The sequence below is a fragment of the Zootoca vivipara genome, chromosome 2 (genome assembly GCF_963506605.1).
Source record: "Zootoca vivipara chromosome 2, rZooViv1.1, whole genome shotgun sequence".
NCBI classification, from domain to species: Eukaryota; Metazoa; Chordata; class Lepidosauria; order Squamata; family Lacertidae; genus Zootoca; species Zootoca vivipara.
Window position 1 is genome coordinate 103008079 of NC_083277.1, and position 13307 is coordinate 103021385.

Sequence of the window (13307 nt, forward strand, 5' to 3'; positions counted from 1 at the left end):
CCCGGCCTGTTTGTTGAGGAGCGGCTTGTCAGTCTCGCTGCGGCTCCTCCCCAGAGACCTTTCTAGAGACTTGAGGGACGCGGGAGCTGCGGGTTGCTTTTTTTTTTGTTTTTTGTTTTAGCCTTCTTCGCGTTGAAACTCGGAAAGAGGAACGGTGGCCCGCCCGCCTGCGCGTGCGAGGGAGGGACAAGAGGGCGCAGTACTCCGGCTGCCAGGCACACCGCCTTTTCTCCAACCCCTTCCGTTCGCCTCAGCCCTGAAGGCTTGAGTCCCTCGTAAAGTCCTCGCAGCCCAGTCGCTCCCACCAGCGTGAGGGGCCGCCGCATGGTTGCGTCAGGAACCGGTCGGTCGGTGCCCTGGTCTGAGGGGAAGGAAGGGTGAAGCAACAGGTTCCCGCGCGCCGGGCGGGGGCCGAGTGCTGTTCTGGACTCCGCGCTCAGCAGCAAAGCTGAAGAAGGCAGCTTTGGCTGTGTGTCACCTCCGAGGAACCTCCGAGGAACGGCTCCTTGTGCCCCGGCTGGCATTATATCCGGGCATTGCGAGGCGCAGAGGGGTAACCCGCAGTCTCGGAAGCAAGGAGCGGAGCTCGTGCACAAACAAGGCTTTGGCTTTGTGCCTCGCTCACGTGAGGCGACGCTTCCTTGCCCGACTCGGTGTGGCAACAGGTATACATGGCGGTGTGGTCCGCGCAACGTGAAAGAAAGAAAAAAGCACAATCCCTCGCGGCCAGGGCTGCAGCAGGCACGTGGACACGAGTTAAGTTCGGAGTCCACCCAGCAGATTTCTCTCCCTTCCCCAACTGGCTGGCCAATAATTCCAAACGGAACCGGCTGGAAGCGATGCGTTCCTCCGGGAAGCCGTGGTGGCACCTTTTGGGCCAGATCAGCGCGCTGAGGAGCCGGGAGGGGAGTCGATAAATGGGCAGGGCAGCGGGCCCATTTCTTTTGAGTGCCTTTCAAAGTGAGGGAATAAGGGTCCGGCGGGAGACTTTTCTCTCTCCACATGTGGCAAAAAGTCTCCTAAGCGCCACGTCGACGACGCTCGCGTTATTTTGAAAATCTGAAGAGATCCGAGGTGCGGCTGCTTGCGCGCCGAATGCAACAGGTGATGAGCAGGGTACTCGCTCGCAGAGTGCTACTGAGGAGAGGCGGCGCGCGAAGCAATGAAGAGGGCCCTTTTCGGCGCGCGCCATCCTCCTCCCTCCCTCTCTCTCTCCACCCCTCCTCTCTCCCCCCCCCGGAGTTGGGGGAGTCGCCCACACGCCGCCTTGTTGCCCTAGAGACGGGCTTCCCCGGCTCTCGCTCTGTCTCTCCGGCGCTCGCCCGCCCTCCCATTTCTGGTGGCCCCTCCCCCCGCCGCAGGGGGTCCAGTGAGCGCGCGGGCGGGCGGAGCCGTCGGGGGCTGGCCCGGGGAAAGGGATCCTCCCCCCCGCCTCCCTGCTGCGCGTGGCTCAGACGTCAGGAGGAGCCCGAGCGGGCAGGAGGCAGCGCCCATCCCCGCCGCTGCCAGAGTGTCGGCGGCTGCCGGACGGGGCAGAGGGAGAGAAGTGGGAGGGAAGGAGGCGCTTCCTGGCTGAGGCGAAGTCAAAAGTCGACGCGGCGCGGCAAGCAAGGAAGGAAAGAAGGAGCGAGCGGGGGTCGCGCGCGCCATGGCCGACGTCTTCCCCAACCCGGAGCCCGGCGCGGGTCCCGACGTGGCGCGGCGCTTCGCCCGCAAAGGGGCCCTCCGGCAGAAGAACGTGCACGAGGTCCGGGACCACAAATTCATCGCGCGCTTCTTCAAGCAGCCCACCTTCTGCAGCCACTGCACCGACTTCATCTGGTAAGCAGCGAGCGCGGCCTCAACCCCACCCCAACCCCCCGCCCGGGAACCGGGCGCTGCGCTGCGGTGGCTGCAGAGGGGGAACTCCAGCGGCTCTCCCTCGCCGCCTTGCCTTGCCTTGCCTTTCCTCCAGCCAGGAGCTTCGCAGTCTTCCATTCCCGGAGAAGCAGGCAAGGCGGGCGGGTAGGCTGGCTGGCTGGCTCTCTCCCCGCGCCGCCTCAGCGCTGTTAGTCATCTCCTTCCCTTCAGCCGCTCGGCAGACTTCACAGGTGAAGGACTTGGGGCAGAAAGAGAGACACACTCACTCTCCACCCGCAGGAGGAAGCGCTTGAGGTTCGCCGTCTCTCCGGGGGCTCCGTCAGTTCGATGAGACCCCAGCGCACTCCTTCCCCGCTGACAGTTGCATGCAGGGGATGTGTCTCTCCTTCTTACTTTCCTCCTACGGAGAGGAGAGGAGAGGAGAGGGAAGGAGGCACCACCCCTGTGGGGGGTGGTTCATGTGGCGCTGCATTTTTCATCGGGGCATACAAAGACTTCTGGGCCAGGCTGACCCAATGGACTCCGTTTCCCTGCACTCCACCAACTTGCCAGAAAGGATCTTTCTACTTTGTCACTCTTGGGGGATGTAGTTCGGCAGGCGCCCTTTTCATGTGGAAAGAGAGCTGCCTCCCTCCCACCCCACAAATATGCCAACCCATTTATCCAGATCTGGAAAAAACACACACCAGTCCTTCTGTCCATTGCACCGCTTTGCTGACCACATCTGGGGAAAAAATTAGTGTCTTTAGATAGTCCTTCTGTACCACACATGCATGTGCACTCCTTGACAGGCACCCCATAGAAGCCCATTTGATTTCATACAGTAAAAGAGTTCCACCCCCATGCAGTACTGTGCTCTCAGAATCAAAAACTTCTCCTATGACGCAACCTGTCTTGCTGGAATCCTGGAATGACACTCTTTTTTTTAAAGGGAAGGCTCTGTAGCCCCCTTCTTCTCAGCTGCCACACCACACCAGCTGTATCCTCCAGAGGAAGCTGGTTGCATCCAGAACTCTGTTCATCACTCCCACTGATACGAAAGTAGCTCCAATATGAGTCTTCCTATGCAGACCAGCAACACCCCTCTTTCCATCTACAATCCTCTTCTTGGTCCTTGAGCTGGCTTCCTTCTGAAACAGTCTCATCCTGTCCACCTCAGGACGCTTATAAATCCATTTGCACTGATGCAAATGCAGGCCAGTCTCTACACCACCGGTGATGGGAAATGGTTGGCTGTCAAGTTTTGTTAGAGAGCAATTCCCATAATCTCTGGCCTTGAGAGCTATGCTGATTGGAGTTCCCCATCTTTTCCAAGTTATTTGGGAAGTGCATATTTTCTCACTCTAGCATGAGAAGCTGTATCTCCTAAAGTTCCATCTTCTGTGCAACTATTAGAGACACAGAAACCTTGTCCTCCGCATCTCCTTGTTGTTTCCAAGAGATCCCGGTTTTAGTTCCTGGCACCTCCAGGTAGCACTTGGAATGTTGTCTGCTTGAGCTCTTAGAGGGCTGCTGCCAGTACTGAGCTAGATGGATCAGGAGTCTAACTGTGTAAGGCTCCTCTTTTGCTATTTCACTATTCTTTCCCACTGTTGCACCACAATAAGTACTCTTCTGTCCTTCACCTCCCGCCCCAGATCAGGAAGTCAAGCACTGAAAGTGTTATATGCAAACAACACCAACAACATCTGCTTAAGGGATCGTTCTAAATACCATTCAGCCACAGGGGGCAACTTCGTAAGCAGCTGCATGGTGTAGTGGTTAGAGTGTCAGACTAGGACCTTGGGAGTTCAAGGTTCAAATCCCCACTTGGCCGTGGAGCTCACTGGGTGATTTTGGTTCAGTCGCTGCCTCTCAGTGGGGATTAGTTGAGGAGGGGGAGAATCATGTACTCCGCATTGAGCTGCTTGGACAAAAAGGTGATGTGTAAATGCAGCAATAATAATAATAATAATAATAATAATAATAATACAGATGCAAGACACCCTCTTCCTCCATCACCCTCAAAGGTCCTTTTTCTATGTCTTATATTTGCAACAGGGCTTTTTGGAGTTTCCTTCCAGGCACAAAGTTTATTTGTTGCACAGACCATAGATACAAGATTACATAGGACGTTGTAGGATGCTGCCTTATACCGAGTTAGACCAATGGTCCATCTAGCTCAGTATTGTCCACAGGGCAGTCTCGAGCAGGTCGGGCGCCCTGGCGCTGAGGCGCAGAGATCGCTCCGGCGCCCCTGCCCTCGCAGCGCACAGCACGGCTTCCGTGCGGCTTCGTCGCACAGTGTCCAACCTGCCAGCCTGGCGCCCTAGCACCCCGCCCCACTGGGGCTATACCTAGAGTCGGCCCTGATTGTCCATGCTGTCTGATATCAGCTCTCCAGGGCTTCAGGCAGATTTCTCTCCCAATTCTACCTGGAGATGCTGGGGATTGAATCTGGTGCCTTTTGCATGCAAAACAGATGCTCCTCCACTGAGCTACTACAGTACTGCTCCAAATCCCCTGCTGCTTTCCCCATGTAACTACTTTGCTGACATGATACAATAAGGGAGAAAATCTTATACATTGTTATACTCGGCTACTGCACCAGCTTTATCTAGTGAGACTTCCAACTGCATTTCACTTGAGATAAAGAGAACCCTTCTTCAAATTTCTTAAACTCACTGATGGAATTTCCCTGTAGTGATGCTGTGGGCTATCAGTTGCCTTGTGTACAGTATTGTTCTATTTGGCTGCTTTACCAACTTCATTTAGGTAGAGGCTTAACTAACTGAGTTTCTGCCCCCTAACACAAATCCTGGCTACTCCCATGGATAGAGGCTTTCTTTTCCAAGCATCCTCTCCAACCCACCTCACCCCCTGTCGTCTGTTGAAGTACAGTTTGTTACCACCCTACTGCACCCTAAAGTTTACTGCACATGTTTATCTCTTTTCTATTATGTGCAATAAGTTTATTGATTTTAAAGGCATGAACCATGGTGGATGCAACCCTTGCAATCTAATTATTTTCTGTAGCAGATCTCTTTTGGCCAGTCTGCACTCAAGACGTTCAGATGGATCTCCCAACGTTTTTGTTTTTATTTACAGTACTTAAAAGCAGCTGAAGTGAGTAGGGTGGGGAGAGATTTTGAATTAGGTCAGAGCAGTAGTGCTGGAGGATTTCAGCTCTTTCCCCATGCTGTTTTTCCCATGCTATCCCATCCTGAAGCAAAGTTGAGGGAAAAGCACAATACCTGTATTATTTCCCTGAAGGGTCAAACAGCAGCTTTCTGTATGTGTTGACTGTAGATCAGGAAAATGGTGTGTGGAAATATGGTCTTCCCCTGCCATGCTATTGGTCCAATCAAATTCACAGTCCTCCAAAGTAAAGAATTAAAATATCTACAGATCTACTCGTGGAGCTCCTATTATCATATGTAGTTTGGCTCTTCCTTACCTAGCTGACAAGGAAATTGTTGTACATAAATTTCACCCAGGGGAGTTCTTTTCTGCTACAACCCTACTCTCTAGAAGTTTTACTTATTGTATATTTATTCATTTTTCTACTACCTGTTGCAACCCAACCTGAGTCAATGTACAAGTGAAAATGATTTTAAAAAGCAACAGCACAGTAACATTACAACATTAGAGGTGGTATCCAGCAAAGTACTTCTCCTAGCATAAGGACTTTGGGCTGTGCCACAGAACTTCCTCTCCTTATTTGCACCCCCTAAATTGGTCTCTGGGTTTCCTAACATTAAACTCCAGAAAAGGCTGGAATACACAAGTAGGCTTTTAAGAAGTGCTAAAAAGCATTTGCAGTTGTCAGAGCTCTGAGGGGAGGCGATTCTGTAAGAAGGGGGCTACCACTGAGAAAGCCCTTCACGCTAGTTGCCCAACCCAGCCGAACTCTGCAGCTGAGCAGAATGTTCAGATGGCAGTAGGGAGAGAGAGCAGCTCCTGCAGGTATCCTGGTCGGCAGACATCGAAACCTTGAACTTAGACCTGTAGTTTACGGGCAGCCCTTGCAGCTCCTTTAGTAGTGGTATAATACCGGTATGTGTGTGGCAGGATACTACACTGAGTAACCTTGTTACAAGGTTGCAGTATTCTGCAGCAGCCCTGGCTTTGGGACCAACCTCAAGCAAAGTCCCAGGTGATGGAGCAGATTCACGCTATCAAGTCTAGAGGATTGTTCACAGCGGCCAGGCTATCCTGATCCGGAAACAGACATTGTAGGTGTACCTGCCAAAGGTGGCATTCATTTATAGCTATCACTGCTACCTGAGCTTCTGCAGATAAATACGAATCAAAGACTACACCCAAACTGTGCTATTACCTGTTACTGGACCCAGGAGCCACTCACCTCCCCACAGGACCTCCCAGTGCCAGGACTGAATTACAGTTTTTGGCCATCATCTATTTTCTTCCAGCACCCATACACTTGTTCAGGAACTGCCATAAGATGCCAGTGAACTCATAACAGATTGCATTCTCTTTAACCACAGCATAAGTTGTCCTACTCATTGAATTCATTTAGTTTTTCCTTTCTCCTATATATATTCCCCTTTAGCATTTGGCTTATGTCATGTACACCGTGCTTGCATGCAGCTGTTCCACTTAACCTTGATTCTGTAACCACTTTGTGCATAAAAGCATTTGTGTGCATGCTGCCCTTCTTCCACATCCCTGCCACTTTACAAACTCTTACGATTCTGCAGTTGCTTAGGACAAGATTGCTTGAATCTTTTGCACTGAGTTTGGCATTTCCCTTTTTTGTGTTTCCTGCTGCTGCCTCTGGTGGGCAAGGGGATTTGAAAATACTTTGCAGATTGCACCTCTTAGATGTGCATGCTCATAAATAAGATTTATGCGCATAGCCAATATGGAGGAAACTAATAAAAACCACTCAGGAGCCACAAGGGGATAAAGCAGTGCTTTCTTTCCTCGAGACAATGCCAGGCTGTTACAATGCCAGCTAGCTGAAGTGGTGTTGTATATCGTTTGCATGCACATATCTGGCTGTGGTTTAGACTGTGAACTGGTTGTGCACCTTTCCTCCATGGGCTCATTTTGAATGAAGAAAAAACGAGTCTTCATGTTGTCTTATTGTGAATTGCTTGCATTCAAATACATCCATTTTATTCGCATGCTGCAACTTATTCGTCCAAGAGCCCTTGGTATGGACTGCATACTCAGCCATTCCCATAGCTATGAGAGAACCTTAGGACTTCCAGGTGTCAGGTCTATCCTCACAGGCAACCCTTCCTTTTACATGCATTCAACATGTGTGTGACTGTGTGCACATCACACTGAACCAGAAGTGAATTTAAAAATGGCTAAAATCGCCCCAGGAGAGGCGTGAAGAAGCCAGAAAAGGCGCAGGAACAGCACCTAGCAATCCCATGGGCCTTCACAATTGCAATCCCAAGAGTCCTTGCGCCAACCATTGAGGCCTGTGAAGAGTTTGAGTTTGAGGAAGGAGGTTGGGAGAGAGGGATTGTGTTGGAGTTCGGAGGAGTTTCTGGCAGGTGGTTTATTATTATTATTAGCTGTTCTTTGAGATGGCACCTAAATGCACAGCAGCTGCATCTTCCTCACGGGATGACAAACAAACCCAAGAGACTGCGAGTGGTGCCCACGTTGGAGGAGGAATTGGAAGTTATGGACTTTTTAGCAGGCAGCATGAGCATGTGTGCTGTGGCATGCAAGTTTGGCAGGAAAGAATCCAGCTTAAGTGCCATTAAGGCACGGGAGAAGAAAATCCGGGCATCGGGGGCAGCGAGTGCCTGTACACCCGCAACTGCCAAGGTTCCCAGCCACGTGGAGGATGAGGCCCTGGTGAAGGCACATGAGGCACTGAACCTGTGGCTAGAGGCCATGAACCCATTGATGGCAGCATGTTGCGCAAAAAGACTCTCAGGCTGTATGTACACTTCAAGCAGCCTGAGAAGGAGTTCTGAGCCAGTTCTGGTTGGCTGACCCGCTTCAATTTGAAGAACATCGGCACCTGTGTTGATAAAAGGCACTTAATCATACGGTGCATTTGAATGGGGAAACGTATCCTGTGGCTGGCAGATGACAAGAAAAGTTGTGTTCTACTGCCTTTTCCAGCTAGGAAGGATTTTTAATATTCTTCAGAGACAGCATGCAGTAACCTTTTTCTGCTTCAGAGATAAGATATAGGTGCCTTTTTAATGAGAGTCTGGGAAACTTCGGAAAACCTGTGAATTGTAAATACAAAATTTGGGTAGCTGTTCTCTAAAGGGGCAGCAGTGTTAACACCATTGTCACCCAATCAGTTCTTTTTTTAAAAAAAGTTACATTTTTTTCCATACGCTTCTGAGCAGAATCTAAGCTTTAAAAAAATGTTTAATTGTAGAGTGTTTGCAGCGAGAGAGAGAGAGAGAGAGAGAGAGAGAGAGAGAGAGAGAGAGAGAGAGACTAGTGGAGGAACCACCACTTTTTGGTCCCCTTCAGTGAAGAATCAGGAAAAAGTCTGTACCACTCAACTTCAAGCCCGCAACTTACACAGAGGTTACATTCCAGGAATAGCACCTAGAGCCAAAATTGTGTATAGTCAAAACACATTGGGTGCAATAGAGGGTGGGATTGCCAAAGTATTTTTTCTGTGCACCTGCCCGCTTTCCATTCCATTCCATTTATTTGCCAAGTTCATAAAACTGAATTAGCACAAGTTAAATGTGTGTAGGCTGCAAGTGTACTGCACTTATCTTTAACTGTGTTAAAAATCAATAAATCAGAGATAAAGTACTCTGTGTGGCATCGTTTGATTACTCATTTTATTTAGAAATTAGTTCTGTCAAGTATAGAAACTTTTAAGAACACAAAAACGGGATGCTCTGATTACGTATTAGTAACTTTCAGTGGCATCAATTTAGTTGTTAATTTAGCATTATTGCTTATATTGCATTTGACCTCAACATTCCGGCTATCTTGAGACAGTTGCAGCAGTGTTTTTTAAAAGTGGCATGTATATTTAAAAAAATGGTGGTTAAAATAAACACCCGTCAATATCAGGACGGTTTTCACAAACAATATTGTTAAGCTTTGTTTGAATTCCTCTGTGTGTTTAATTTTATTCCCACAGATTTGTGCATATAAAGTAAATGTGTATGTGTGTTTGAAGTCTCCACTTCACTGTGAAAAAAACTTGTGTGTGTGCCATCCTATAGTGTTGCAGGCTGCTCCATGCACGTAGATTTGAGTAGTATAAACTAAGTATCTGTATATAAACATCTATGAAGAAAGTATTTGTATATCAGCTCCTTAATGTAGGTTCCCCACCCCCCTGGAAATGCATACAGTGTCAGCAAAATAAATAACAGAGGTTCATGTGTTTTGTCAACTGGTAGAAATTCTGTCTTGCATCCTTAGATATAAGGTCAAGCTTTCTTTTTATGAGTGTGTGTGTTAATTTTTTCACTTACCTTAGATCCTCTTATATTAAGAAGAAAAAGCAGTAACCACAACAAAGGGGGCAGGAGGACTCTCAAGGCCATCCAGACAGTTTTGAGAAAGTGAATACAGTGGTACCTCGAGTTACAAATGCCTCAGGTTACAAACGCTTCAGGTTACAAACTCTGCTCACCTGGAAGAGTTATCTCGAGTTGAGAACTTTGCCCCAGGTTGAGAACAGAAATCGTGTGCGGCAAAAGGCCCCATTAGCGAAAGCTCGCCTCTAGTTAAGAGCAGTTTGAGGTTAAGAACGGACCCCAGGAAGGAATTAACTTCGTAACTAGAGGTACCACTGTAACTAGAACCTTGCAGCTCCAGTATTCTCACTGAATTCAACAAATCCTGGGAGATTAGGTGTTTTGGCCCACTTACTGTATCTCACTTGCCAGTTTATCACACACGCCCCACCTGATATTCTCCTGCATCATAAGTATATTTTGGACATTAAAACAAGCCAAGACAAATTATTCCTTTATTAGTTGTGTTGCTGCATACATCAAGAGCCATAATAGTATTAATGATACGAGTCCTTACATTGTGAATATAAGGCATAAATTGTATCAGTAGGTAATCTTTGCAAGTTAATTGTTCTGAATTTTTTTGTTGAGTGTAAAGAGGCTGAGAGCAGAACCCTGTACAGGTCTACTCAGAAGTAAGTGCTATTAAACTCAATGGGACTTACTCAATATGTAGAAGTTAAGAAAATGTATTCCTTTGACAGGAAATAATATTGCTGTTGCATATTACGTCAACAAAAAAAAAGCTAACTTTGTCTTTCTCTTTTTTTCTTGCCTAGGGGGTTTGGCAAACAAGGATTTCAGTGTCAAGGTAAGTAAGTAATAATGGCTTCCATTTCTGCTTTAATCATGAAATCTAGGTGAAATATACCTCAAGAAGGAATTAATTATGCTAGAAAGAAAGAAAAGTATTAAATTATCTAAAAGGATGTGTATTATTTAATCATTTATTATCTCATGAACTGTGAATCATGCACAGAAGAGTTTCATTTCAGCAGAGTTTCCTAAAATTAAATGTCATGTAATCTGCATATAGAGCACTCTTTAATTTTTCATGAAAAGAATCTTTGTGGTTTATTTTTGTAGAGAACATTTTTCTTGTCGGGAGCTGCTGTCTCTGTGTGGGTGTTCTGAATAGTGGATTCGCTCTCCATTGGGCTTCCTTTAGTGCTCTAATCCATCTTTTCTCTCCCATAGTAATTTACATGGGTTTCATGAATACATTTAGGTGGACCTTTGGTCTTTATTTTAATCTGTTTATTCAACTGAATGGAGTAAAACACAGTAAACATTTTTATTGTGAATGAACTTCAATTCAGTGTCAATTGTTCAGTGTTAAAATCTTGGGACAGGAAGTATGGTAACTTTATTTACATGAATTGCCTTATTGGCCATAATAGGGCTGTATTTTTGTTCAGTGCTTATTTTCACTAAACTGTAGGATATGTACAGAACATGAAACCCACAAAGCTGCCTTATGTGAAATTAAACTACAGTATTGGTCTCCCTAGCCCAGAATAGTCTATGTTGAGACAACAGCTCTTCAGTTACCCAGAAGAGATGCACAGCTCCCTGGTATTCTTTTGATTGGATATGCCCAGGATTAAACCTGGGACCTTCTGCATGGAAAACCCTACAACTGAAATTTGCCCTTTCCTCATATTCTTAGATTCATAGCCTGATTTTCTAAGGTCTGTAGGTTGATCATCATTTCAGGTTATCCCACATGAATCAATATATTTCTCACTTCAGCAACCTCCCTCGTCAGCGTTCTTATTTGCTAATTGTATATGTTACGTTTTCCTACCATGGAGACAGGTTTGATTAAGTGAGAATAGCATTTGGTCTGATGATTTCATAGATTTTAGGGCAGCTGACAGTGGCAGCTGGTGAATTTTGGAGTTGATGTGACACCTGCAGGTTTAAAAAAAACCCCAAAAACCTGTTGTCTTTTGATCTGCTTATACACCGTATAGCAGGGGTCAGCAAACTTTTTCAGCAGGGGGGGGGGCTGGTTCACTGTCCCTCAGACCTTGTGGGGGGCCAGACTATATTTTGGAGAGAGAAAAAATGAACAAATTCCTATGCCCCACAAATAACCCAGAAATGCATTTTAAATAAAAGCACACATTCTACTCATGTAAAAACACCAGGCAAGCCCCACAAATAACCCAGAGATGCATTTTAAATAAAAGGACATATTCTACTCATGTAAAAACATGCTGATTCCCGGACCGTCTGCGGGCTGGATTTAGAAGGCGATTGGGCTGGATCCGGCCCCCAGGCCTTAGTTTGCCTACCCATGCCGTATAGGCATGTTTTGCTAGCATGGCTGGGAGATACACATGAGTTAAGTGTGTTGTGGTGTCTAAGACTTTTGCACAGTGAGCCAGGAATTTTTATTTGGGGAAGATGCTAAAGGGGGAACTAGCATTAGATGCCACATTGGCTACAAAAGGCAAAACGGGCACTTTCCCTTATATTAAAGTTTCAAAACCAGGCATGGTATGGTAGCTGAGAGTATGCACTGGGACAACTCTAGTCCAAACTGTACCTCAGCCATGTATCCACTGTGTGACCTAACCCAGAAAACTATTTTTCACTCTCACCTCCCCTGTACTTGTTTGCAGAAGAGGGATGAAGAATACCAATGTTTTGAGATAATGTGTGTGAAGCACTTTGAATTCCTTGAACAACTGTATCAGTGCTGTGTAGTATTTTCTATATACTAGCCCAAAATTTGCAAAGATTAAGCTTCTACCCCCCCAAATGCCCTGTAATAAGAGCATACTGATAGCCACATCTTCTTACCTGGTGTTCTTTAGTTTTTCCAGGGATACTAAAATGTGAATACGTGGCTTCCAACCTCCCTTCAGAGCTACCCCTAAGCATGGCGACCACAAGACCAGAGTCTGTGTGCTTGAAGCTGTCTTACATTTTACAGACACACCTATAGGAAACTCAAGGAATGCAAGAATCTAGAGCAGGCATCCCCAAACTGCGGCCCTCCAGAAGTTTTGGCCTACAACTCCTTAGCTAACAGGACCAGTGGTCAGGGATGATGGGAATTGTAGTCCAAAACATCTGGAGGGCCAAAGATTGGGGATGCCTGATCTAGAGTGAAAAGCAAGCAGGAGCTATGGTTTTAAAAATTACATAGTTTCCTCCTGTCTTGATACTGGTTTCTCTGAAGGGGATTAATGTTGCTATATGGACTCCTCTCAAGATGGGCTATGGTGGCCTTCCAGAACCTGGTGCCCTCCAGGTATTTCAGACTGCAGCTCCTATCACCCGTGACCATTGGCCATGCTGGCTGGAGCCCAACAATACCTGGAGATTAACGGGTTACAGAAGGCTAGCTTTTATATGGCTTTATGGTTGAGTTGTGATGTTGTGCCCAGACCAGAAATGACCAAGGATTCCACCTTTTTATTGGTCTTAAGAAACAACAAGAACCCATCTATTTTTCTTGAACATCCACAATTAAAATTTTGAATTTGAGTCTGTAATGGAGGAAAAACTCTTGTCTTAATTACAGCGTTGGCTTGTGGACAATCTGCTGAGTTGTGGTTGTATTATAAAACTGAAATATAAAACTGCTAGCCATTAAGTTCATTCTTCAGGTGTTTAATTTCAGAAAGATAGGTTGCTTTTGTGTGTGTTAACTTTGCTGTTAACATTGACATATTTAGGAGTGTGCTAATGACCATTTAAAGATGCAGTAGTTAACAATGCATGTGCTTTGATTTCTGTCATTGTCCATGATTGATAGTAGCTTGGAATATTCATGAAGACTTTCTGATAGTCTTCATGCTGGCCAGTATAAGCTGTCTAGGTGTGTGTCACCTGTATTTGTTGTACAAGTGACTGGCTAGAATTTTGAACTGAGGGGATATGGATGGCTGTGTCTTCGTGTTACTGATTGAATAGTATAATAGTGTTATGAGTTTATGGGTACTAGACTCCCCTAAA

The 13307-nt window shown here is 46.6% G+C and overlaps 1 protein-coding gene across 3 annotated transcripts in view; it reads left to right on the plus strand.

The window, feature by feature from the left end:
* Positions 1-1429: 1429 nt before the first annotated feature.
* Positions 1430-13307, plus strand: part of PRKCA (protein kinase C alpha) — a 211982-nt gene continuing 200104 nt past the window's right edge. For 2 of the 3 annotated variants that reach the window (XR_009557213.1, XM_035104019.2), the window contains exons 1-2: positions 1430-1821; positions 10115-10146. Coding sequence is in view for 1 of the 3 variants with exons in the window: in XM_035104019.2 (XP_034959910.1) it covers positions 1649-1821; positions 10115-10146 (205 nt within the window). In the remaining 2 variants the exon portion in view is untranslated. The remainder of the gene's footprint in view (positions 1822-10114; positions 10147-13307) is intronic. The other variant, XR_004691854.2, reaches the window with a different exon arrangement.